The sequence below is a fragment of the Oenanthe melanoleuca genome, chromosome 20 (genome assembly GCF_029582105.1).
Source record: "Oenanthe melanoleuca isolate GR-GAL-2019-014 chromosome 20, OMel1.0, whole genome shotgun sequence".
In the NCBI taxonomy this organism is placed as follows: domain Eukaryota; kingdom Metazoa; phylum Chordata; class Aves; order Passeriformes; family Muscicapidae; genus Oenanthe; species Oenanthe melanoleuca.
The window spans coordinates 5,171,871-5,199,793 of NC_079353.1; the positions used below are offsets into that span (position 1 = coordinate 5,171,871).

Sequence of the window (27,923 nt, forward strand, 5' to 3'; positions counted from 1 at the left end):
CCTAATCTGTGCAGCACAGAGCTGCACAGAGTGTCATCCAGCTGGGACTTCCAAATCAGACCATGAGTGTCTCCAGTGCACTTCACATGTTTAATAGAGTTTTAATTGCAGAGTGATTGCATGTGATATTACAGAATTATCACAGATTACTTAATTGCTGATGTTAAGCAGATACTTCTCTCAATATGTGTTTTTGTTACTATAGATCCATATTACTTGGCACAGCACTGCCTGAGCAGCAGAAGCAGAGATCATTTACCAGGAGAAAACCACTTTCATTTAACGTGTTGGTAAATTTAACAAGCAGATGTGTGAGATTCTTTTAATTGGCTGTGGGAAGAATCGGGGTCCTGCCGTTCCTAAAGAACGCAGGGGTGAGCAGCTGAGGAGTGCCAGTGCAAAAATCATGATGTGCCTGACTGAACCTGTGTTTGGAGCCATTTGGGAAGCTGCTTTTGCAGCCTGAAAATGCAGCTAATCCTGTGCAGGCGCTGGGAGAGCAGATGGGCTGGAGCTGTGGTGCTGGCCCGAGGCTGATGGATGGAGGAGGAGAGGATGGAGAGTGCTGCCTCTCCTGCAGCCCCTGGGAGGGAGAACCACAGGGAGACTGCTCCACCCAGGGCAAACCAAAGGCCCACCCGACAGAGAAATGAATTTCTGGAGGTGGCCAGAAGCAGAAGGAGCAAGGCAGTCACCCATGCTCCATTCCCTGGGGTGTCCCCTCCTCTCCTGTGCGAGTCCCACCAAAGCTCCTCAGGGAAGGATCACACCCAGGTCAGATTCATTCACTTGATGGCATCTGAAGGGCTGCAGGCTGCCTGGTGATGAATTACATCTGTATCACTGTGGCCAGAGAGCAGCCAAAAAAAACTTTGAAAAAATGAATTTGCTTGGACAAGAGAATAAAAACAGACCCTCTAGTCTCCTTTCCAAAGCATGTCCCTTCAGTTGCTTAAATCTTTATTGGATAAATGGCTTTTGTAGCATTTCTGGAAGATGCTGTCATGCATCATGGAATAGAGCCTTTTCCATTGTGAGTTGTGTGTTTAATGAGAGAGGGAGCTCATGGAGTTGGAGTAGGGTGTGAGTATGGAGCTGGACACCAGGGATTTTTTAATTTCTGCTCTCCTGTGCCTCTTGGCCAAGCATCAGTGATGGGGAGGTGCAGCCACAGCCAGTGGTTCCTCCTGGACTGCATTGTCCAAGGGAAACACATCTTCTGCACCTCTTCTCCTTGAGCTACACATGGTCCCTGTGGGATGACAGTGTCTGGGTTTGGGACATATCCACACAAATATTTTCAATCCCAAGGCAGAAAAGACTCCAGCCTTTGGCTCCATGTGCCAAATCCACATTGCACTTGTGGTACCTCTCTTTGGAGCAGAGCTTTGCTATTTCCCAGCCCCTTACAGGTCACATAAAGGACAAGAGTGATGCTTCCATTGTCGTCTGTAGAGCAAATTTGGGACCAAAAATTAACTTAGTTATTTTATTTTGTCTTTATTTTCTTCTTGCCTTTTATTGTGTTATGTTTTAACTGAGATTTCTTTATTTCCTGCTAGGATTCTGCCAGAATCCTGCTGTTCCATGCAGAAGTTGAAATGTACAGTACAAAAGGAAACAAATCTTTCTCTTGATTGCCTGATAGATCTACTCTTTAATCCAGACTGACAAATGCACTCTATCAACAGCACTTTTATGCCTCAGAATTGTTGCATTTTATTTTCCATTGTTTGACATCCCTCAGAATCTGGAAAGGAAAGAAGCAACAGTGTCTTTCTCTGCTTACCCTTTAATTGATCATTTTTATTATGGCAAAGCCCAGACCCAAACACATTGTGATCTCAGGTATGGCACAAATGTAGAACAAAAGGATGAGCCCTGCCACTGGAAAGAGCAGTTTAATGATGCTCAGCACTGTGGGGCCGTGGCCAGTGGCTCCCTGTAACCTGCTAATGGGATTAGAGTGTCCCTGGCTCCCTGTCTACCTGGATGAAAAACATCCCCATTTGTCTCTGTGGATACTTTGGGTGAAATACCCAGTGAAACACAGATGCAAACAGAGTTCCCTTTAAGCCAGTGTCACAAGTAGGCATTGCCTGTCCCCATCTGCACCTTCTGTTGTTCCTAATGCCCCTGCCCCAGTGCTTAGTGCTGTTCTCTATTCCTTCTGTTTTGTTTGTACAGACATTTGCAGGCTGGTTCTCCCTCAGGGTTATTAATTCTCTGCACTGCAGCAACACAAGAACAGGAAAACACTTACAGCAATTAACCCCAAGCAGGCAGGTCCCCTTTCCACCCTGATGGAGAACTGCTCTCAGAGTTAAGGATTGTTTCCCTGCCTTGCAGGTGCTGTGGTGATTGCCTTCGTGGTGTGCTGGCTCCCTTACCACGTACGGCGCCTCATGTTCTGCTACGTCCCCTCCAGCCACTGGACAGAGTGAGTCACAGCCTGGGACACACCCCCCATGCCTAATTGCTGGCTTTGGTTTTGTTTTGGTAATTTTTGGGTTGGTTTTTTTGGTTGGGTTTTTTTTTTTTTTTTTCCTTTTTTCCTGTTTGTTTTTTTTTTTTTTTTTTTTTTTTTTAATTTTGTTTTGTTTTATTTTATTTTATTTTGTTTTGTTTTGTTTTGTTTTATTTTGTTGTTTTGTTTTTTTTTTTTGATGTCTCAGTGTTTGCCAGGCAAATTAAGAGTCTCTCTTTTACCTAAATCCCCCAGACACGGGGTAGGAAGCATCACCTTGAACCAAAACTCATCATCAGCTCTTCCTCCTCCTCCTCCTCCTCCTCCTCCTCACCCCTGCTGGCAGCAGCCATGGGGCTTCAGCCTGGCAGCCCTTGATGAAATGACATTTGGGCAGGGGGGCTGGTACATCCAGATTCCAGTCTCTGTTCCAGAGATATTGATCCCCAGCCCTAAGATGCAGCAGCTCCTGTCAGCACACAATTTACCTCCACGAGGCCACATTTCCTCTCTGACAGGGCAGATGACACAGGTGGGGGAATAACTCTGCTCCTTACTGAGCCTGGGCCAGGTTATTCACTGGGTTTTGCAGGGATCAAAATAAAATACCAGCAGTTGCTGCTGATTAGGAAGTGCCCAGATTGTCAGAGAATTCTGGATAATTGCACAAACACACATGCACTGCTCACAGATGTACAAAGGCACCCCCAGAGCTCCCTGCTCCTTTCTGAGGCAGGAGGCCAGCAAAGCAGCCACCAAATTAATTATATTTTTATATATATCATTAAAAGCTAATGCTGTCTGGAGACACACACTGAGGATGCCTGAGATGCCAAGGGATGCACTCCTGTGTCTCCTGTTACATCCCTGTTCTCCCTGAGACCAGGGCTGTTTCTTTCAAGGGAAAGAAAAAAAAATCTACAATACCAAAAAGCAGAACAACAATAAGAAACTAAAATTCCATCAAGTCCAAACACAAAATATAATAAATTAGGATATAGCAGTCTACTGAATGGAATTATGGATCCAGCCATAGTAAAACCCAAAATCTATCTTCAGTCACGAAAACAGAGCTCTAGGCACACACTGAGACAAACTCTTGTTTCTTCTTTGCCTTCCTATGTGAAAAGCACTTAAGGCACTGTTCAATTATGTAATGACTGCACTTGCTTTGAGCAAGAGTGGTAGAGAAGTCTGCAGTTAGTGGGAATTTATGCATCATGGCTGCATTCACATAATATTTTTTTCTTCTTTTTAAAACCATGAGTGACTTTAGGAAAACACTGAATTTACAGAGTGATAGTGAACTATCAGTCTGGTGGCTAACCAAGAGTTGGCAGCAGCTTGGCATGTTCATTTATAAACACATGTGCCTTGCCCCTGAAGAAGAGAAAATTTTCCAATATTAATTCTTCACAGCTACACAGAGAAACTCTTCTTGTAAGAGCTGGATGGGCCTTGCAGTCCTTGGCAGTGCTGAGGGGGTGTGGAGGGGTGGGCAATGTAGCCCAGCACTGCCCTATTTATCTTTTGTTAGACACTGCTCAAAGTAGAAAAAAGGTCTGCAATTTTCAGCAAGATAAATGATTCTGAGGAACATCTTCCTGAAAATGAGACCCGTGGTGTTTATAAATGCTTTACCAGCTCAGGGCTGTTGATCTCCATTGGCCCAAGGAAAGATATTTCCAAAAGTATAAAAGGGAATAAAACATTTTCAAGCAGTTCTAGTTGAAAGCATTAAATTGTGGTGGTTAGGATGGTTTCAGAAGGATGTTATCATCAGCTTGCCCCCAGAACAGGAAATGCTGTCCCACATTATGGACAAATCCCAACCCAGGGACCCATTGAATGAGCTGATGCTGCTCTCACTGCCAGAGGGAGGAGGGAGCTGCATCTGTTACTGGAGTTTGGCTCTTCTGCAACCTCTGTAGATCAGAACTGCAGCCAAAAAAGTCAAGCTAATGTGTATGTATGGCACAGAAGCAAATTTCCATCTGGCTTCCCGGGTTCCAGAATGCCTCTTTCCAAAGTAAAAAATGAATGCACGAGGTCAATGCATTGTCTGGCTCCAGGGCTAAATGAGTCTAACTGCTGGTGAGTGGGGCAGTATCTCCATAGAGGCCCCTGACCATGTTTGACCAGCTGTGGGTGTAGATGGGGGGTGGTGGCTCAGACACCACTGCTAAACTCATGTTTGCAGCTAGAAAGGTTAGCTGGAAAGCAGCTCATGTTTTTCTCACCCTTGTGACTTTTGAGTTCTTCCCACTCAGATTTTTGTCTTTCACCTGTTCTTCCAGTTTCCTTTACAACTTCTACCACTACTTCTACATGCTGACAAACGTCCTCTTCTACGTCAGCTCAGCAATCAACCCCATCCTCTACAACCTGGTGTCGGCAAACTTCCGCCAGATCTTCCTCTCCACGCTCACCATCCTGTGCCTGCCGTGGAGGAAGAAGAAGAAACGCCTGGCCTTCACCAGGAAATCCAACAGCATCTCCAGCAACCACACATTTTCCAGCCAGGTCACAAGGGAAACTACATACTGAAGCCAAAGGTGGAGGAGGAACGCGATTCAAAACTTGAGAGAGGCCTCTGTGACTTTCATGCATGGTCTCCAAATTCACACAACACAAATGTGTTCAGCAAAGTCATTTTTGTTGGAAAAAATAGGCTTTGTTCTGCCAGTAACTTTGAGGTTATTTTCGAGCATTGGCCTTGCCTCTTGTGAGTAATGTCTACATGTATTGTAACTTCAGTCTGGCATAAATCCAGGTGTGGTGTTAACTGGGAAGCCAAAATGTGCTCAACTTAGGCAAAGCTGTTCTGCATTTCATCCTCTTCTCAGTGCAGAGATGCCGTGTTCACATCCAAGGGTTTGAGATCCTGGTGGCACCCAGCAGAGTTTGATGAGGAGAAAGAAGCTTTGAACAGAAAGGGAAGTTCTTGGAGAATGGAATGCTCATCTGTGGGATGCTCCATGAACGAGGAGTGAGAACTCAGGGAGCCAGGTGGTTATTTTAGAAATAAATCTCCATTGGGACTAACATGACCGAGGTGCTCAAGAGAGCCACTCTGGCTCCTTGAAATTAAATAAGAACAGATGATGCCTTACCTAGGCTGGGGTGGCTGTGGCCTGGGCAGGGGGTCACCTTTGGCTTTAGGGCATGCACAGTGCCTGGCTTTGGTACCACTGCCCTGATAACAGAGTCTCTGGCAAAGTCAAGAATGCAGAGGCTGTGCCCAGATGGAGTGCTGAAAATGAATAGAGATGGAAAATCTTCCTTTTGCCATACAGCCAAATCCTATTTTTTACCATGGAGAACAGTTTGCTGGCCTGCATCAAGAGATGAGAAAACTCTGAGCTTATGAGGGCTCCAGCTGCTGAGATAAGAGCAATCTGCCCCAGTTCTGTGGGACCTTCAGATTTTTCCCATTCTTATTCCAGTTTTACTTGTTTCCTCACCATTTCCACAAGGCTGACATCTCAGTAGCAGGTCCTCTTGTTCTACTTTTTCTTTTATTACTTTTTGCTACCAGAACTGTCGGCACACTTATCTGCACCCCCAATATTCAGATAGTTCAAATGCAGAGCATAAGGAAGTCTAAACTGGGGAGTCTTCACTCTAAACCCACTTTCTTTTAACAAGCCAGAGGAACAGAAATAAGATCTGAGAATTCTCTTTGAAATTTCCCAGCTGGTAAGGAGAGGTAGCATGAGCTTTTCTGCCATTTGGTTCCACCTCTAACAGCTCCTTATATGATACAGGAAATTGCTCCAGAGTCTTTAGTAGTGAAACAACAGGGCTCAGGGACAAGCTAAAGGGCTTTTTCCCAGATGGTGACCTGAACAAACCTGGAAGTGACCAATCACCCTGAGCAGCCTTTGCTGGGGGTGACCTGGTGTCATCAGGAGAGCAGGACTTGCCTCTGGAAGGTGACAAAGTAGAAGAGTGGGCTCAGTTTGGCTTCCTGAGCCCCTGTGGTCCCTAAGTGAAGCCACAGTGCTGGAGGTGTGGATTGGCCCAAGTGAGGGTCACACAGTGATGGAACCAGTGACTGAACCACTGGTGACACCCCCTGCTACAGATGGTGCATCACAGAATCCCAGAACAGGTCAGGTTGGAAGGAACACACAGGAATCATCAAGTCCAGCTCCCCAGACTCGTGGTTTAGGTCCTGTTGGGCTCAGCACTAGAGGAAATAACAAATAACATTTGGGGGCATTTGCTGTGAGCTGTTGGTGATGAGTGATACTTTTGGGGCATTTATAACCTGAACTCAGCCCATCAGCCACACCTGCCAGGCATGGGAGGTGATTTTAATGCCTAGTACAGAACCCCTGCAAAAGAAAGGGCTCAAAATAAAAGTCAGTGGGGCTTTAGTTTCTTCTGATCCAGCCAAGCTTCTGCCATGCCTTCTTGTGTTCCTTGCCCTGCTTGTCCCAAGCACAGGGCAGAGATTCTATTTGACCAAGCACTTCTGTTGCTCATGGACTCTTGACTCCTCTTTGACAAAGAAAACAGATAGTGGCACACAAATAAATAAATTGAAACAAAAGGGCAAAGGGAGACTGATCTCTTCAGAAGGAAATCTGTGAGAAACCAGCAAGTATTTTCTGTGTATGGTGTGTGTGGAATGGCTTGGGCAGGTTGGAGGAAGAACACCTGCTCATCCTGCCTAGTGGGAAAATCCAGGTACCATCAACAGGAGAGGGGAAAGATCTGCCTTGAGAGGAAGAGGAGTCTTGATATCACACATTTAACATTGGCCTTCCACGCAAGACACTTCAAAAGTTTCTGGATGACCCAAATTTTTTTATTTCACCTCTAAATAGCAGCTGGGAGGAGCTTTCTGAAAACTCCCAGGGAAGCTGTAACTGCATTGTTTGACTTTCATTACAATTTAACACCCTGCATGTCTTATTTGCTTTTGAAATATTAAACATTATTACTACACTTGTTCAGCACCAACCTGCTTAAACATGCTTGATTATCTTAGCAAACACTGTACAAAAATTGTTGTTTCACATAAGAAGCTTGCTTTAGACTTTCACTACTGAGATACACTGGCAGTTGACAGAATATTTGATCACAGCTCAGAGAAACTGGCAGGTTTATTTTTGGTTTGACATGACAGTGGGAAAAAGCTGGAATAAAAGTGAATTTATCATAAACCATTTCCACAGTGCTTGTTGGGCCACTCGAGTGCTGAAGAGCTGGGGGAATTTGAGGGATTTATCCAAGTGGTTTGCTGACTCCTACAGCTCTGTTCTTGCAGTTTAACAGGAAAGCAGACCTGGGCCCATGGCCTTAATCTGAGATACCTCTCCCACTGGCCAAATCTGACATCCTTGAGCTGACAGTGTGAGTTACAGCTGCCTTCATCCTCTCTTCCATCCTCTCCTAATTTTGCTATATTCAGCTTAGAGATGTGGCTCCCTTGAGCTCAAAGAAGTGAGGATAAAAAACCCCCATGGTTTCCAAAGAATCACTGAACAGTTTGGGTTGGAAGGGACCTTAAACATCATCCAGTTCCAAACTCCAGCCATGGGCAGGGACACCTTTTCATGAATGGTTGCTCCAAGTGTCCAACCGGCCTTGGAAAGGAAAGCTGATGCAGTAGAGAAGAAAAAGGTACAAACTGCCCCGTGTTTACCAGAGAAATGGTTCTTTACATGCCTTTCAACAGTGATTGAGCTGCTAGCCCAACGAGGTTTTTAGATTTGATCTGGTGTGAATGGCTTTTGCCATTAGGCAGAACAAAATCTCCCACCGTGTGTCCCTGTGCTGGCTGCACTCTTCAGGAGCAGAGGTGAGTGTTGGGGCCTCTGCTCATTCCCTGCTTGTTTTGACCAAAAAAAAAGAACAAAATCTGTGGAATCCACAGATGTGAAGTGCTGCCAGATTGATCCTGAGAAACTCCTCTCTGAAGAGAGTCTGCCAAGTGACCTCTTCAAGGTTATTTTGAGGTTTTGTTTCTCTTCACAGTGCCCTTGCCACAGCCACCCGTTTGGCAGAGTGTGAAATCAGGTTTATAAAGTCCTGGTTATTCAGAAATTTCCCCCAGTCAGGACCAGTCCATCAGTGCTGGAATGCTCTGCTGAACTTGTTTTTTCCTGTAAGGTGCAAAGACCCCACTTCAGCCAGTTTCCAGGAGAAAACTCAAAGGAAGATGAGCGAGAGGGTGAGCAGGGCACACCAAGAGCAGGAGCTCTGCATTTCCAGCATCCATCCGGTGGAACAGCCCCTGAGTGTGCTGCAGGTTGGAACCCATCTCAGTGCAGCTGCATCCCTCCTGCCTGGTCAGGGCCAGCAAACATCCACAGGCGTGGGGCACCTCCCTGGGCCAAGCTGTGTCAGTCCAGTGTCCTCCTGCCTCTGTTCTTTGGTGATCTTTAACCAAAGCTGTGTCTGCTACAGCTCTGTCTGGTTCCTCTCATCACAGCTCCACCACTCTTCCTGTCCTCAGTCTGGGTTTGCTTAGTACAAAAGCAGAAATTGCTGATCCAAAATTTCATGATGCTGTGTCCTGGCTTTGTGATCCAGAGTCCTTCCTCAGCTGTGCCACATGATAGTCCTGCACATATTGTATTTATGGCAAATATTTTTTAAAGTGCACCTTTTTTCTTTCTTTTTTTTTTTTTTAAATTTTATTCTGAGCTACAAAATGTTGATGTGCTTTATTTTCTGTGGCCTGTTGCTCAATGGGAAAAAAATGAATGTTAAAAGTGTGTCAGTGTCTGCTTTGTAATATTTTCTGTAAAAAAGGGAAAGAAGAGGATGTGGAATCCTTCTGTGTGGCAATGGGAAACACTCTTTCAGTGTAACATGCTATTATTGATACTGTATGTACTGATCAAAATGTAATGAAATGGTTAATTCCTGATATAGCCTTTGTACTGTATGGTATTTTATTTTGTCATTTATTGATCCTAAGAAATAAATATCCAAATTTAAGGCTTGGGCTGCTTTTGCTTGAAGTGGCAGGTGTGCCTTTATCACACAGCCTGGCTGGGCTCTGAACTGCTGCAATCCCATTGCCTTGAGCTGGGATTGGCAGGTTCTCTGCAGAAGGGCCCTGAGTGCTCCTGTCCCTGCCCTCTGCAGCACAAACAGCACCAAACATCATCAGCTGCTGCTTCTGACTTCAGGTCAGCAAACAAACAGGGGCTAGTTAGGTTTGAAGGATGCTGCCATCAGAGATGTTTGCCCTGAAAAGTCCTTCCTGAGATCCCTCACCCCAAATAATGATGATTAAGAAGCAAGTTCATTGTGTCTTAACAGAGATTTCCTCTTCTATCTTCCCATCTTTAGCATGATCCTCTTCCTCCTTGGCATTTATTTTTCTAACACTAATGTTATTTTGTGGGATAGAATGCCTGGGTATTGCCCATAATATTAAAGTGTCCTTACACTAAATGAGCAAAAATCAGTCACCTCCATCCTCCCTGCAGGTTAATGCATCATCCTCTTGTTCCTGGTTAATGTTATGTTGTGCAATAGCTGAGCTGAGCCATAAAATCTTCATAGTTTTTAACCATTCAACCCTTCTGTTTTGATTACTGATAGAGGGAAAGGTTGCTTGGGAAGCAAGGGAATAAAATTTAAATATTTGGAATCATTCATGCCTGGAAAATCCATCTTCTAAAACCTAGCTTCAATGCACTGCCTCTCCAAAGGCTTTTTGGTGCTGCCTCCAGATGAGAAGAGCAGGAGCCTCTATTGTCCCTACACCATCAAGCATTAAAAGACCAAAATCATTTATTTTATGGATCCTTTTACTTGGTATTCAGCCCTGCTCTGCTCAAAGGTGTTTTTCCAGTCTGCAGCTCATGTTTTGAGCAGTGGCAATCCACAGCATCCTTGTTTGCAGCCTGCAGGAGATTTCTGTGCTGGGCACAGAGCTCCCAGTGGAGCCTCCATGGCTAAGCAGAAATCCAGCCCATGTTCAGGCTGGAGTGAAAAATGCTGCTGTCTGCTTGTGACTTGTCTAGCTCAGGGCTGACTCCTTGAAAAAGCCAAATTTTGGGAAGCAGAGCTTCCCACTCCTCCCAAGCCACCCTCCCACCTGGTGTCACGCAGTCACCGTGTCACACCCTGCAAATGTGAAGGGAAGCAGAAGGTGTGGAGAATCAAATAATTCTTTTTTTCCTTTAGAAAGGCACAAGGACTGTGCCTCGAGCCATGAGGGATGCTTTCAGCTTGGCCCTTATTTCTCATTTCAATTATAAAAGCAATTTCCATAGTTCACGAGGGGAAAATTTCAGGCACCTTTCGGAAAAAAATGTTATGTTTTAGTAAATGGCTTCATAAAACCTAATAAACATCCGTGCAGAAGTTAATTTATTTAAAATATCTTTAAATCCTGCTCTGCCTTATTGAATTTGTTTGAACTGTAGATCAGGCTGGAGTATATTCATGAGGGCATTTAAGCATTAAGGCAGCACGTCACAGTTGTTATTATTCCAGCCCTCCTGTGGGCTGGGAAGCACGAAGCAGAACCTGAAGTGATTTTGGGCACTCAAGTGCAAAACCCCTCCAGAAGCACAGGCACAGCCATGGCCCAAGTGCTGCAGGGTGGCCAGACCAAGCTGCTGGGGCTGTTTTTTGGGAATAAAAACGTGCCAGGGGAGCCCAGAGCAGCCAGCCCAGCATCCTTGGGCTGCCAGCCCCGTCCTGGGCTCGCTCAGCCACACACCAGTGGGAAAGGATCACAAAATCATGGAATCACAGGATGGTTTGGGTTGCAAGGAACCTAAAACTCTTCTTATGCCAACCCCCTGCCATGGGCAGGGACACCTTCCACTATCCCAGGTGGCTCCAAGCCCCATCCAACCTGGCCTTGGACATTTCCAGGGATCCAGGGGCAGCCACAGCTTCTCTGGGCACCCTGTGCCATGACCTCAGCATTCTCCAGGAATTTCTTGCTAACATCTAATCTAAATAGAGAACCAGCAAAGTTAAACACCATACCATTGGTGATACAAATCAGCCAAGCCAGCCAGGACTTTCAAGAAAGGGGAAAAGAAAGGCCAAAAATGTGTAGTGTCTAAGTGCATGTGTGGGTGCAGCAGCCATACCTGGGATGATGTTTTGTCCATTTTTGTTTCTTTTCTGGAGAACAAAAAGCTCCAGGGAGACCTTAGAATCCCTCTCAGTACCTAAAGAGGCTTCAAGAGAGCTGGAGAGGGAGTTTTCCCAAGAACCTGGAGTGACAGGACAAGGAGAATCATCTTTAAGTTGAAAGAGGGTAGATTCAGATCCTGCCAGCACCCCAAAATTTCACAAACAAAATGGAGGTGTATCAGCCACTGTTACCAAGATTTAACAGCATTATCACACTTCCAACAGCCCAGCACACTCCATCCCTTTGTCTCTGCAACAGAGCTCTGGTTTTAGGGATGGATTTCAGGCACAGGAACTTCTGGGATTCCCCCAAGGGCCACAATTAAATCTTGCAGACCAGAGCCTCAAACCCCAGCGCTCCCAACTCTGCTTCATCTTTCCCTTCACCCAGCACCAGCAGGTAGCTCAGGAGCTATATCCAGCCTCCATTCCAAGACACATATTAGCAAAACATGCCAGCATTCAGCCATTAAAAGCAGCTTCTCTCAGGCTGTCAGCAGCAGCAACAACCTTGTCACAGCACTTGGCAGCTCCTGACGGCGCTGTTATCCTTGGAGCCTGCTCCCCGCAGGTTGCAGGAGAAGGTGAAGCACTGTGTGCTGAATTTAAAAAACACCCAAACAGCAACAAACTCCATTAAATGGGGATGACCTCAGCAGTGCCACGGGGAGCTGTGACAAAATCTGTGACACCTGACATTTTCCACGTCTTAGTTGTTCTGTCCAAGTGAAAAGCAGCGAGGGCTGCCAACAGCATTATTAGTACAGCTCCCACACAGAGCATGAATTCTCACTAAGTTTCACATTACTGCAATAAATCATATTTTGTCTTCCTTCAGACTGGCAGTTGGAATAAGATTAATTTCTCTTTACCATCAACACAAACATGAAATACCATTTTTCGTGACCACTCCAGGAAAATGCCTCATGTCACGGCAGGAGTTTTCTACTCAGAACTTGAGACTCAATCCCTCTCCTTCCCCTGGGCTTGAGCCAGAGCAGAGCCAGCAAATGGTACAGGGATTTTAAAGGTGGGCACCAGTGATACCACAGCAAGGCAGCCACAGTGGTTAATCTTCTTGCCCAAAGAAGTGAGCACCCTTCAGGAGGCTGATCTAGGGAAACACATAAACACAAGTCTGAGGCTTTTCAGATTAAAGAAAATACAAATTTCTGGAGCGTTTCTGAGCCTTGAATGCTCACCTGCACAACTGGTATAAAGCTGTTTGCATCTGCAAAGAGACTCAGTTTGTGTTTGTAAGTGACCCAATCTAGCTCTGTTTTTTTCTCTTTTCTTAAGCTTTTTTTTTTTTTTTAATGTAATTTAGCAGGGGAAAATGATGCTGTTTGTTCTGTTCACAACTCTAGTCTTAAATGCCAGAGGTGCTGATCAGATTAAAACAGAAATCAGAGTTCATAGATTGTGTCTGGAAGGAATAAAGACTCTGGTGCTGATTTTTATTGAATACAGAACAATATCTCTTACTTATTGTATATATTACAATGACAAGGGGGGAGAGCTTTTATCACAGCATGGTTCAGTGCTTTCTAATATGTTGTTCCTCATTTGGAGCTCCCTGGCATTCACTTGCAGATTCCACTTTGTATCTTAAAAAGTTTTCATGGAATTTTGGAGACAGGGAAAAACACATTCTGCCAGTCTCACTCCATGGATACACCACTACAGTCATGACTAAATCACAGAATGGTTTGGGCTGGAGGGGACCTTAAAAATAATCTCATTTCAATCCCCTGCATGGACAGGGACACTTTCCACTAAATCAGGTTGCTCCAAGCCCTATCCAACCTGGCTGTGAAGAACATCATCCCAAGAGCCTTGAGGAGCAAAGTTTTTCTCTTAGAATGGCTGACTGGTAAAAATTCCTCTCCCCTTGCCCTAGGGTGATATGATCTCTGGGAGATCAGCCACATTGATATCACCTGATCCTGGGGAAATTCTTCTGGGAGAACATTTCATCAATAAACTTAACAAAGAGTCAGTGTGTGAGTGGCAGATTTATACTTGTGGTGAACAGGAAAGCCAAAGCAATGCATAGATGAACATTAAAATAAAAATTAGGGAGGGCTATTTCTGCTCCACTCCTCAGGAAATGCAAAATTAATGAACCTCTGTACAGGGAGATAGAGGCAGAAAATGTTTCTGCAGAGGGCAAATCTCACTTTGGTTTTCCCCCAGCCCAAAAACTCTGATTTTTCAAAGCTCAGCTTTGAGGAGATTGTGCCATATCAGCTTAGGGTGTAGGATAAAAGGTACAAAGGATTTCAAATGTCTCCAGAAAGTGTGGGCACCATGACAATTCTATTTGCTCTCTGTGTATCACATCATCAAAAGGATTCACAGACTTTTCCCAGGGAGAACACAGTTGTGTCAGTAACATCAGCATGCAACAAGAAAAAAATCCACTGGAAAATGGAAAAGGAAAAAACAAAAAGAGAGAGAATACATTCTGCTCCTGTCTGATTTTTGCATCTTCACAGATCAGTCAAAAGCTTTCCTCTTCATCCAAAATCTCACTTCCACTTGTTTACAACAGTTCATTCCCCTGTGCTGTTCATTTTCCTGGGAGATCAGCTCCAGGGCTTGGGATCTGCCTGTGCTTCACATCCATCTCTGCAGAAGGCACCACAGGGTTTGAAGATTGGTGTCTTCATCAGGAGGAAAAGCCTGTTTTCTGTGAGAAGGGGCCGTGAGTCACAGCACGACTTTGATGAAACCAACAGCATCCTTAGAGGTTGGCACCAGAGTGCTGGAGAATTAGGAGCTGTGGGACCAAAATGAAATAATGGATCAGAGGATGTGATGGGAAAGGTGTTTTGTTAGAAGTGAAGGTTTTTTAAACTGAGGGTAAGGCATGTTTATTTGAAATTGAGCCTATTTCTTGTGATGCACAAATCAACTTTCTCAGGAAGGTTTTTAACTGTGCACAGAGAAATGCAGATTGTGATAAAAATGAGGGGAAACAGGGCTGGTGAGATGAACACCCACTGCAGTGGGATGAAGCAAGGGCACAGGTACAAGCCTGTCAGCCTGTCAGTAAATCAAGCACCAGAGGAAAGCAGGGAAGCAAAGAGTTAACTTTGCTCACATCTCCTAGCAATGCCTGTTCCCACAATCAATCTCTCTTTTTGGCCAGAGTTCTGTATTTTTTAGCTGTTCTCAACTCTCTTGTAGAGCAATTATTCCTAAGTGCAACTGAGGACATTTTCCCTTCTGCTCAGATGAAATTTACTTCAGTTCAGTTTGGAAGTAGCTCCTTTGAGCACCTAAGAAAATCTCCTGGTTTCAGAGTCTTCCTTGTAGCTACCCAACAATGGGAAAGCTGCTAAAACATTTGGGAAGTCAGGGGGAGAAAAGGACCAGAGCTGCAGGGGCTGAGGAATGGGACACTCACCTGGCTTGCAGGAGAAAGAGAGAAGTGGGATAGCTGGGAGAGAGATGAACACCCAAATCTGGGAAGATTTCAGGATTTCCTGCTGCAAATTCAGCTCCAGAGCATGTTAATCTGCATCTTTGCCAGTACCCACCTTCCTACATTCATATTTTCAATCACAGATGTTTTCAAAGTCATCCCTACTCTCCAAATATTAAATTGGGAAAAAATGTTCAGTCACAGACCCTCAAAATGAGGGTGTGTTTGGTTTGATTGTTTTGTCACATCTTTCCAACTAGCTCCTTTTATTTAGGATTAAAAATTAGAAGTTTCACTTGAGCAGCCGTGGTTCCACCTCATGAATGTTTAAATTGAGGATAATTTCTGTTTCTGTTCATATCAAAGTATGTGCTCTATAAAATAGCTTGGGTCAACTCTACATTTTTACTGTTTATAAGCAGAAATATTTTTAGCTTATTAGTGTTGTGGACAGCTTTGTTCCTTGCTCTGTTTTATTTAGTAAGACTGTAATTTTAATAAGATTTTAATACTGGGACAAACAAAACAAATTTCAAATAAATTTGTTCACTGATCAAGGCACAAAAGAGAAAATATTTTAATAAATTGAATATTGCCTCCTATCTGCTGTTCTCCCAGCAAGTCTAAAATACAATTCAACTCCAGCCATAAATATTCATAGCTAAGAGTCTTTATTTTTCTTTAAACTGTTCTGTGCTACTGGAAACTCCAATGTTTCAAAAGTCAAACACTGAGACCTCATCATAACCAGGTGTACCCAGAAAAATCATGATGCAGAAAAATGGATTTTATTTCAAATAAACCATGAGCTGTGGTGGGAACAGTTCTGTGTTGTGATGCACAACATTTCCATAGGTACAGAGATCCTCAGATGCAGATCCAGAGGCACTCTGGGCTATTTGCTCAGTGCTCATGCACACTGTGGCTCAGGCAGGGGAGGAAAGAAAGGGTGTCTCATACACCCTGTGACAAATGGGAAGACAATGGTAATTCAATTACTCTGCACAATGATGTTACCAAAAAGGATGAAGAAGTTGAGTAGATAATTGTTTATCCTTTGTTTTCATTGTTGATTCAAAACTAATACAATTACTTGTGCAGGTGATGTCTCAGTTCTGATTCACAGGGGGGAGACAGCACTTCTTGTGCCTTATGGGCCATTAATTCAACATGACAGGCCTGACCTGAGGACACCAAAAATGTTGTCATCTCACCTGTCTGGTGGCACAAAGCTGAACTGATCCACTCTGTCTCAGAGGCTCAGGGAATTCTGTGAATTTGGTGGAAGTGGAAATCTCTTGGGGGACAACTGTGTACAAGGGGAGCCTCTGCCCTTTCCATAACTCTTCTTGCACTTTGTTTCACCCCCAAGTGTCTCCTACATGCTAGCTGCAGTGAGGGAAGGGATGTGAGCAGAGTGAGCTTTGGAGCACAGGTAGGCACGGGGCTGGTCACTGCTCTGCTGTCTCCTGCTGTCACAGGACAGAACTGCTTCCTTTCTCCCCTAACTCTCCTGTCATTCTGGGCAAAATCCCCACTCATGCTTTCAGTTTCCCATAGGAGGAGGCTGGGTTTGTACCAGCCCTGCCCTTTGAGCAGCCCCAGGTTGATTTTCCAAATCCTCCCTCTGTGCCCAAGCCCAGGCAGTGCCACCTGTGGGAGCTGGCACCAGAGGCAGTGTCCTGGCACCTGGGGCTTTCTGAAGAGGGACAGGTCACCCCAGAGCTGTGCAGAGCTGCCAGCTGCTGCTGGAGCACCCGCACATCCCAGGAGCAGCATCACCCTGAAGGCTGGGGAATGGATCACAGCAGGGTCTCAACAGCACCCAAAGGAAATGATTCCCAAAGACCAGACACAAAATATCAGCTAGGAACCAGAGCTGTGGGATGCCTCTTCTCACAGCCTCCTCCTCTCCTGCTGACAGAAATAAACCTGCTCAGCTGTCACTGTGGAGCTGGAGAGGGGCCATGGGGAGGCAGGACGTGTGGGGGTGGTGAGGGGGAAGGACTTTTTTCTCTGTGAAAACATCCAGTTTCATCACTGACAAGTCTGACAGGTGGAAACCAATTAAAAAAAAATCCTACTCACAAGTGCCTGACTCTGGAGAAGTTTTGCCCACTGCTCTGTAGTAAGTGCTGGGTGCTGACACAGGACAAGCCCTGTGCCCTGGCACTGCCCTCCTGCTGAAACAGGGGCTGGGCTGAGGACTTTGACATTTTTGTGGGCTCACACATGAACCACCCTGCTTGGAACAATGTTGACTGCTCCCATTTTGCTCCCATTTTCCCATGAGATGCTGACAAAGTGTCTCAGGAAGGCATCAGCTACTTCAGCTTGATGCTTGGCAAAGCAAGGACAAGGATTAGCCCATCTTCAACATTCCATTTTCCATCACACACTCAGAAGGATCTAAATGAAAGTATCTGTAAGGCAGGTCCTGCCAATTCATCATCACTTGGGCTTGACACAAAAGCAGAAAATTATTTCTTCTCTTTGAATTTAAACACATTTGTTCCTGGGAATCTGCATCAGAGATGCTCAACACCTCATGACAGAGAAAGCAGGATGGTAAAACAATGTTATTGTTCATGTACATTTGCAAAATTCCCATGCAAAATAAATGTGCATTAGATGACTGCTGCAGCATCTCTGAATCACAGACACTTCAATGTTTTAAAATTCCCTCATGAGCTTTGCTCTGCCAGCTACTAAGCAAGTTTCCCCCTGTACCCTGAAGAAAGTAAGTGTGGAGAGCTGCCAACACTTTGTAGGGTAAAGCTTTTCCCGAGAAAAGCTTTTCCAGAAAATCAACCTGCTTTTTTGTCACTTCAGAAAAACCCCAGGAGATCTGAACCCTGCAGGCCCAGACAGAAGCAGGCTGGATTTAATGTTCCAAGAACAGAACAGACACCAAGAGCATCAGCTCCTCCTCAGCTCTGCAGGTTTGGAAACATCACCTCCCTGGCTGGGCTGCATTTCCAAGCCAGGCTGAAACCCAGCAACCAGCCACCCCTTTCCCAGGGATTCTCCTCACAAACAGGGTAAAACTTCATCATGAACATCTGGGTAACCTCAGCAAACACGGTCAAGTGGCCACAGCAGTGCAAAGGGTTTGGGTTTTTCATTAATTAACATGATGGGCTTTAATGTCAGGGGAAAACAAGCCACTTATAATTTCTCCTCACTTTAGGACAGGTAGGACAACAGCATTTTGTGACAGCAGCAACAACACTGTGAGTTGCTTTTCCTTAAATCAGAGTAGTAAAATTAAGGTATTAAATTAGCTGTGGAGATCCTACAAGAGCAGCCACAGCAAGCAGCCCTGGCTGGGACAGAGAGCTCACCCAGCAGAGCAGCCTCAGCCCAGAGCACAGAGCCCTGCTCTCCTCCTGTGCTCTTGCCACAGCTCCTCTTCCTGCACTGTTTGCTCACTCCTGTGAGTCCATTGCAGATCTCACCCTTTGGAGCCTTTTAAAACATTTCCCCTTCCATGAGTGCCACTTCTCCTCAAGGAGCACTGTGGTGAGCAAAGCCAAATCCAGCAGGAGGAGAGCTGCAGAGCTCCCAGCCCAGCTCAGGGCAGGGCAGGATCATCAACACAGCCTCCTCACCATAGCACAGGGTTCAAATGGCTCTAAAACATGGGAATTGCATACAACAGATCCAGGGCTGGAAAGAAAATTGGGTCTGGTAGGCCTGGGAAAGGGAACCAGGCCCTGGGAATGAATGTTGGTCTTTGTAATCATCATATGATAAATAATACGATTGTTAAATATAATGATTGTTTGGTAATTGAAGAGAATTATTGTTTAATCATGGTAAGAATCATGAGAAATGATATTATCATAACAAGAGTCATGAGAAAGGATGTTTGGGGGTCCTGATGAAAATTACAAGAGACATGCTTGGATAAGATCAATGTATACAATAGAACAATATGGGTTTAAGAATTAATATATAATTATATTACAAAAAAAAAGGTATAAAAACATGCCCATCTCGAATCCATGTGGGAGTCAGATTTGGGTTTGTACCCCTGATTCCCAGAGCTCTTCAATAAAAGCACCTGCATATAATCATCCTGTGATTATGTGTTTCCAGCCAGGCATTGCATGGGGGCATTTGGGGCTGCTTGGCAAATCCCACAGCACGGCCCCATCACCCCAGCTTACCCAAAATTAAATTATCTGTGGGGTGGTGACTGACAGAAGCTCTGATCTGCCAATGCCTCTTACCCTGCACTCACGAATTTTCTTCCCAACCCTCCTCACAGGACTTCCCCAGAGCCAGGCTGATTTTATTGAATGTGACAAGAGATAACAGTGCCTTATAATAATTGTGCTTTTTTTTCCATGGTGAAAACTCTGTAATGCAGAGACCTCCAGCTCACTGATAAAAGGGACACCTGCCTAAGCCACAGGCTGTGATGTGGGCAGGGGGGTCTGCTCGCCCTCCTCCATCCCACACACCAAGGATGACCCAGGGGGCTGGAGTGATGCCCAAAGCATCTCATGGCTCACTCAGTCCCCTCATGGGCAGCAAAGAAGAAATTAGAATGGGAGCAGAAACACTGCAGTGCACCTCCCTTCTGAGGGACATCCTGCTATGAGAGGGAATTAATAAATAAAATGGTTTGCTCGACTTTGTTATTCCAATTATTCCTAGAGACAGGCAGTGATGTACTGGGTAATTCCAATGAGAGAATCTTCTTCCATGGGCAAGAAAAGTCTTCATTTTGAGACTCAAAGGAATTGATGGCTGAAAAATTCTCTGAAAATAAGGGGAAGACTTCTGCCTACACCTGTCTCTCTCACATGGGCATCACCACCATGTGCTAAAAGCACAGGAGATGCAGCAGGCTGGATCCTGGAGGTTTTGGGAGCACAGGAATGGGGCCCACGTGTCTGAGGTGTGCTGTCCCATGTGCTGCTCGGGCTCTTGGCTGCACAGCAGCTCCCAGCAGTGGCTGTGATTCAGGCTGCATGCACAGAAAAAACTGGCTGCACATTTTCTAGCAGAAAATCAGGAAGTTTGGTGAAGATTAGAGCCAGAGCAGGAAACAAAATTGCTTTGAATTCTGCTTTTTACATAAAAATAAAAATATCAGTATAGAAATATCAGTATCCCAAAGGAATGCTCATATATTTCATTTCTTCCTTTCAACCCCATCATTCTCCAGTGACTTTCAGTTTGCTCCACTTGTAATATTTTTCTCCATCAAAAATGAAATTTATGCTATTTTCACTAGCCCTCAATTTCCTGCACATGCTAAGTAATACTCTTGGAAGCTGATACAGGGAGTGTGTTGCTGTCACTTGAAAGCAAGAATTAATTAAGCTGCTTACAGCCATCCCTCAGGTGCAGTCCTTGGCTGAGCACAGCCAAAATGAGACAGTGGAAGGATTACATCTGGAAAAGGGAACATGGATAGCACTCCTACAACCTTCAGCTCCAAAAAGCTCCAAAAAGAACATGCAGCACTTCCATGCACAAATACTGGAACATGCCCCACATGTAGAGGCACAGGCATCAATTTTGTGAGATCATGGGAAGGATTACTCACAAAAACCACCCCATGGATTCTTGAAAAGACACATGGCAGATTGTTCTTTCTTTGGTCTCTTTGCTTTTTCCACTTTCCCATTCTTTGTTTGACATGGTGGAATTTCACCTTGATCTCAGAAGGGACTGATGATTTATGATGATTTCCCCTCATAGCAGCTCTCTGCACCAGCCTGACAACAATAAGGCAGAGCACAAGAGATGTAAAAAGTTTCTGATTTTAGGAAGATTTCAGACTTGCAGCTGGTCCTTGGTTCACTGATGAAGCAAAACATTTCATGATGCTGCATGTGAAGATCATTGTGTGAAATTATTGTACAACATTTAATTAGCTCTCTGTCTCCTTTTCAGGTCTGCTATACATATACTTCCTTTCTTCCTGTTCAGTTAGTCTCCACTGCTCTCTTTCAACTTGTGTTTTCACTTAGCAGTGTAGCTGATTCTGTAGCTGGTTGTTTACTTAGGAAAGTGGAACTGAGGCCATTTGTACAGGGGGAAAAAGCCCTTCTGTCCTACAACATACATTTCTAGTGGCAGTCAGACACAGACTCTTCCTCCTTCACCCTGTAAGCCCCAAATAGCTGAAATTCCCCCTGACTGCACTATGGAGAGCAGGGCTGCACCCAGCTCAGATCTGTGCCATTCCTACCTCCTTGGCAACATTTTAAAATCTGAAGGAGACAATGTCCACAGGCTTCTATCAAAGTCATACATCTGTCCACCCTTGGATAGAGAATATGTTCTGATTCATTTGCAACTCAATCCCATGTGCAGCTGTTTGGACATTGTTTCCTAGTTTGGATTAGCCCAAATTCCTATTCCTGTGTTGGAATGATAATATTTTCAATAGTTGTTTTTTAGCAGTGTTTTTCACCAAACAGGAAGATACCTTGGCAGGAGGTACCTTCTGCCACAGAAGCAGACACAAATATAAGCATTAACAAAAACACAGCACATCCACAAAGTGATGCAGAAACTCTTGGCAGCAGAAGGATCAGAGGAGCTGTAATCCAAAGAGCATCACTCAAGAGGGGCTGGGAGGAGCAGGAAGGTGACTGATGAGATGCTGTGTGCTATGCAATCAAGGACAATCACACACTAATTTTTACAGGCAAATACTGGTTAGCAAAGCATATCCCAGTGGCTTTTCTTACAGCCCTTGAAGCAGCTCAACCTGCAACCATCACCACTGGATGATGGTGACATTGGAAACAGTAATATATTCTCATAAACTGATGGCAAGGACATCTATGCAGATCTCTTTCTCCTCCACAGTGAAACAGAGATCTGGCCCTCTCCAAGCTCTCAGTTGTTGAAAAAATAGTTTGATGGGACTTTGCCTATTCCTCCCTTCTCTGAGTTTTGCTAGAATTTCCTTGAGAGATAGATTCAACAGACAAAACAACTCTCAGAGAGCTCAGGTGGAAAGCCAGGCTTCCAAAGTTGGAATTTACACACAGGGGAACAAGTATTTACAGTTACATTTGCCAGAATCTGTGCACAAACCCTGAGTGCATTTGCTGGTGAGGAAGAGAAGTGAATCAAGGTAGCAGTACATGAAATTGCATTAACGCTCTCTCTTCTTTGCCAACAAAAATTAAAGCTTGGGGCCAAAGGTCTATTCTTCACCTGATTTTATTATCTGGCCTGGATTTAATTGTGAGCATCTGTTATCAGCTCTGCTCATTCTCTCCATCAGGCTCCAGACACACACACACAGTCACACACCAAAGCCTCCCCCTGCTATTCCAGCTGTCTCCAAACCACTGGAGCACAGTCCTCAGGGCAGCATCAGTGGATCCTGGGATGCCAGAAGGCAGCTTAAATGAAGGTGGACAAAAACATCCAGCCAGTTAAAAACCTGCCACATTAAAGTCACATAAAGAAATGTTGACGTGGCTGGAAGGAGAATGTGTCCTAACATCAGGGTTTAGAACAGTGAGGATTAAAAAACACGAGGAAAGGATCTGTTACTGAAAAGCCAGCCTAGGGAAATGATCACCTTTTCTGTTTAGCCAGTTTTGTCTCTATTTTTTTCACTGCTTATTTATCACTCAGCTCCCTCATGTACTTCCTTCCCCATCCCTGGAAGTGTTCCAGGCCAGGCTGGAAAGGGTTTGGAGCAGCCTAGAACAGTGGAAGGAGTCCCTGCCCATGGCAGATGAATTTTAAGGTCCCTTCCAACCCAAACCATTCCATGATTCTCTGAGTAGCCCTGCTGCCTACACACAACCCAATTGTTTTGGGGTTTTCCCTCTCTGTTCCCTCACAACCCTAGGCTGGGACCAAATGATAATGAAAATGTGAAATTTCATAATGAGCCCCATTTCACACACCCTTCCAAGCTCATGAACTCAGAAGTGGCAGCCTCAAAGCAGCACCACTGCCACAAGTTTGTACTCAAAACTGAGGCCAAACACTCAAAGAGTCTTTATTTATGATTTCCAGCAACTGTTAGCAAGCACAGCCTAAGCTCCACACCCAGACTGCAAGGAAAGCATTTGGAATACACAAATACCCCTGGTCAGTGGCACTGCCTGTGCTACAAATGTGCCTGTAAAAGACCAGCTTGTAAATCTGGGCCAGAGCCAGCTGAATTCAAAGGATGATTTCCTATCATCTCTGATAGGCTTTGGGATCAGGCCCAGCTTGCCTTAAATCAGGCATCTGGCACTCAAATAAACTAAAAGGTTTCTTAGTTTGTGGTTTTCAGTCAGGCTAGCAGCAATATGTTGTGCAAAAAGAAAGCTCTCATGTAATATTCCTTCCTGGCTATAGATTTGTCCCAAGATGACAAATTGTTTCCAAATAGATTCACATGATATAATTCTATTATAGATGCTCTGTGCATGTTTCATGACAGGTCTTTCTACTTTTATAAATCCTTTCCAGAAGCATATTTTCTATTAAGTATATTGATTTATATGTGTCAGAAACCGTATGCTTAAAGGAAAAGGACAAACTAAGTTAACTTTTTTTTTTTTTTTTTTTTTTTTTTAGGAAAAAGAAACAGGAAATAACAGAGAATAACTGTAGTATGTAAGGGTAATCATCTGCTGAAGAAAGAGATAAAACCTGTTCCAAAACAAGATCAGGTGGATGGGGACAGATCACCCCAGCACAAAATTAGCCCTTGTTTTTTCTACAAAAATGTCCTGTCAGAGATTTGTCTGTTCAGTTGAAACCTGGTTTCTGCTCAATCCTGAGAGAACTGATCAAGTATTTGCATGACCTGATGGGCACAGATGGAGTTTTCATCTTGGCCATGCAAGAGAGGGTTGTCAGCTGTGCCATGGCACAGCAGGGGCTCTTGGCTGACTCGATAATCAGAGACTCCCAGGTGCTGGGGCATCTTGTCAAACCCTCCTGACACTGCTCTTTCATGCTCTCACAGCCTCTGGAGCTGGTTATCTCAGTTCTTCTACACACTGGACCTTCAAACACCCCTCAGCTGCTGCTGTTTCATGAGGAACCAAAGGTGACAATTTGGGACAGGAAGGACCAAGCCCTTTAGTGCCACAGGACTCTCAGCCTGGTTTGTGCATCACTGACCTGCACTTTCCCTTCCTCATGCCTAGAAATAAATGTATGCATGAAACCCTTGGCACTCAATACCTAGAGGATCTGGTTTTAGCCAAGAATTTTCTGCAAGGAATCCTATTTGTTAAATTCTCTGAATCCTAATTAGAAAAGGCATTTATTGTTTTTCACTTATATCTTTGGCTTTCACAGCCTCTTCATTCCCAATGGCCCAAATCGTTTCTGTCATGTCTTGCTGATAATCTGACTGTGATAAAACCTCTCTTAGTGTTATTAATCTCTCATGTGGAGCCATGTGAGCTTGCCAAAGCCTGTTTCAAGAGCCTTTGAAATCAATTCTCCCATTGCAGATAGTTGGACTCAATGACCTCAGAGGTATTTTCCAACCTTAATGATTTTTCGACCTGATCTTATAAATCAGGTTTTAAATACGAGAGCAAATGTCAAGATTACATTCATCTGCACAGAGACTTACTGCAAATTATATTTATTTACCTTAGGTCTGTGACTGCCAACTACTATTATACCAAAGGCACCTGTAGCTACTTCAGCTTTATTATATTACTTAAACAAAATGGATACAAAAAGAAAATTGATTTCTGAGCACAGAGAAAAGCTCTCCCTTCAGCTCAGGAACATCCCTGAAAGATGCAGGCTGGCCCAGGCTGTGTTAGGACAATGGGCTGCCCTTTGCAGTTTCCCTCCTCCCCCAGGTTTGCCTCTCCCAGGTGTGCAGTGGCATCCCCAGAGGAGCTGCTGAAGCTTCAGCTCTCTGCCAGTCATCTGCTGCTTCTGATGAGAGCTGGGGAGGGAGGAGGGCAGGGGAGCAATTAGCAATCCACCACTGCAGGGATGGAACCATCCACTCCAGCAGCTGGAGGAGGGTTTTCTTGGATTAGGATGCCTCTCACTGCCCTCTGTTGGAAGAAGGACTGGAGGGAAAAGATGAATTGGGATATGTGTGTCTCCTTAGACCTGAGATCACCTCTGGAGGACATGCAGGTGGTCTGGAACCCAGCTCTTTCCAATGCCCGTCAATGAGAGGCTGCAGGAGGCTGTTCTTGGAGGTTTTCATGGTTGTTTATTGTTCCTTATGTCAGGAATGCTTTGTCCAGCGAACAGCAGTCTGCTCGCCAGACGTCCAGGGCAGAATTTGCCTGGCAGAGGCAGGACTGATCTTTTATAGTCTAAATTACGTACTAGGTATTTACAAATGACCCCCAATACAATACAATCTTGTTACATGGTCCAGCTCTGTCCCCACCCAATCTAAAAGTGCCAGCATGTCACCCAGCATGGATGACATGGAGAAGAAGGAGGAAGAGTTATCCACACCCCCAATTCTCCATGTTGGCCACGAGTCCCTTATCATAAACATTCTAGAAATCTGCTAATTCTACATTCTAACAGTCTAATTTACACTCTATTTATTTTTGCAGCTTGCATTTCTTCTCTCAATGTTGGTAAATTGTTCCAAGGAGCTAAATCCAGCCCCTGAGACACCTGGGTCTCATTCGAGGGTCTTTGGGGACCCCGCCAGGGGGGTCAGAGGAATACTCTGGACTCCCACAGGATATAGCTGTGATCTCAGTGTTTTCCAGTCTCCCCAGCCTCTCTTTTCAAAAATGGCAGGATGTGAGACAGCAAGGGCAGAAATGTGGGAAATTATATTAATGAGAGAAGAGCTCAAGCCAAAGCATTCTTTGGAAGAAATAAATCTCTCTGAGCCCTTGTATCTTTTCTCAGCATCTTTCTTTGTCTGATCTTTTGTCCAAGGGCCAGATCTGCTGGCTCTCCTTCTTCCCTGCTCCTGGGGAATGTGTTTCATTCCAGCAGTGGGCAGTTTTCAGGGGTTTGGATTGGTTCTGTTCAGGGCAGAACTGGAGTCTGAGGTGGAAGCAGCACTGGTGCCTTTGACAGCAGAGAAATGCATCCAAGCCATGGATTGTGATATTTCTGTCCTGTCACATCCAATTAATGAGAAAAGTTGGCAAAATTTTCATGTCATAGTAGAAGTTCTTTCTGCCAAGTTTTATTTAGTTTACTGCATCTTAGTTTTATTTAGTTCACTGCAGTTTAGTTTACTGTTGTTTACTCTAGACAACAGCAAAGCCAATGTCCCTCTGGGTTTGATGTTGCTCTAATTTGGACACCCCTTGCCTACTTTTGGTTTCTACTCTGGCCAAAATCCAGAGATTTGGGAGCATCAGATGAAAATTTCATTTTGGGCTCATCACTGTGACAGGCGGCTGAGTTTCCTCCTTTCATGGGTGGAAGATAAGCAATATTTTTTCTCAAGTATCAGCATAACTTTTATTGAGCCTTTACAAGCAAGATTCTATTGTTTACTCAGAGTTATTGTTGCTAGAAAATGAATGGTTGTGGGGGCTGCTGGGGACTGGAACTTTCCCTGGATTTGAATTGAATGATAAATCTAAATTAACTCTGCTATAGAAATGAAGGGAAGGCAGCAGCTGTCATAAATCTGTGTCTTTGTGGAAAGGAAAGTGGAGCTTCCTGCTGATGTGCAGGTGGTAGCTCTGGGTCTCAGTGCATGGTTTGCCAAAGGGAGTTAGTAACACCCAGGTCCAATGAATCAAACAGCTGTAACTGCATTGGGAAAGACTAAAACCCTCTATTACAATAAAAAAAACCAACCAGCCAAATTATTTCTACCTTGCTGTTTTTTCTGGCTCAGAGCATGGCCTTAGGAGAAATAGCAGGGTCAAAGATGAGCCTTGGAGCATGACTGGGACAATTTCCAACACCTTGTGCATGGCTTTGCACTGGTTTATCTCTCAGCAGATCCAGGGCAGATGTGGGAATTAGGTGTGTAATAGTGCCATAGCAGGAATGACCTGCAGTGACCTGGGAATATATTACAGGTCCAGGGTTATGCAAAACCTGTCCCAGACAGAGATTAGTAAGACTGTGCACAGTAACACAGGCTCTGCAATTCTAAATCCACTGGGACACGTGAGGATAGAAGACAGAAGCAAAGGCAAACCACTCAAACATTCCAGAGTTGTCTCTTCACCTAAACTTTAGCTCTGCAGGAAAAGGGATTATGGATTGGAAGAGCTATTGGCAGAGTTGGGATCTAGGTGAGCCATGTCACGTGTCAGTGGTTTTTACCACAGCTACATTAAAAGTTCATCATCCTCTCCTCCCTGCAAAGTGAGTTTGTCATTTCCTCTGCTTAGAAAGGGGAAAAAAAAAAAAAAGACATAAAGATGGAAAAGCTGTTCTGTTCTTGTAGGCCATCTCCTAAAACATCACATCAGATGTGATAGCTGTGAGTGAAAGTGGGTCACTCAGCTACAGCAAGTGACTTTAATTAAACTTCTTGGCAGGATCCAGGAAGGCACTGTGCTCACACCTCTAATTTAATCTTTTTTGGGTGGTTGCATATGGCCACAGGATCCCTCTTTCTCCCCATCCTCTGCTGGCATGTTCAGTGTCCTGTGCTCCCTCTGTCAGCCCATTCCACAGAGAAGATACAAGAGCAGAGCTTGTTGAGCTGGGTGCCAGGGGCTGGAGTGCTGCTGGCTTTGGGGTGCCCCTTTCCCTCAGCCTTTCCTCCCTCTCTGCACTCCTCAGACATTAGAAGAGAGGCCAGGGTGGCACTGAAACAAGCAGCCCTGTACATTTTGGTGCAGGATGGGAGATTTTGAGCCAGCCCTCTGCAAAATTTGGCCAGATGATGCATCCTGCTGTGGAGCACCGAGCTGTGCCACGGTGCCTCCTCCATCACGTTGGATTAGATTACCCCAGCAGAGGACAGAGCATTACACAGCA

The 27,923-nt window shown here is 44.7% G+C and overlaps 1 protein-coding gene across 2 annotated transcripts in view; it reads left to right on the plus strand.

Annotated features, from left to right (window-relative positions):
- NTSR1 (neurotensin receptor 1) overlaps window positions 1-10,082 on the plus strand; it is a 54,597-nt gene extending 44,515 nt beyond the window's left edge. Inside the window, exons 3-5 of one of the 2 annotated variants that reach the window (XR_008841990.1) lie at window positions 2,350-2,440; window positions 4,765-5,476; window positions 8,591-10,082. Coding sequence is in view for 1 of the 2 variants with exons in the window: in XM_056507767.1 (XP_056363742.1) it covers window positions 2,350-2,440; window positions 4,765-5,014 (341 nt within the window). In the remaining variant the exon portion in view is untranslated. Of the gene's footprint in view, window positions 1-2,349; window positions 2,441-4,764; window positions 8,087-8,590 lie in introns of those variants that run through there. The other variant, XM_056507767.1, reaches the window with a different exon arrangement.
- The last annotated feature ends 17,841 nt before the right edge of the window (window positions 10,083-27,923 follow it).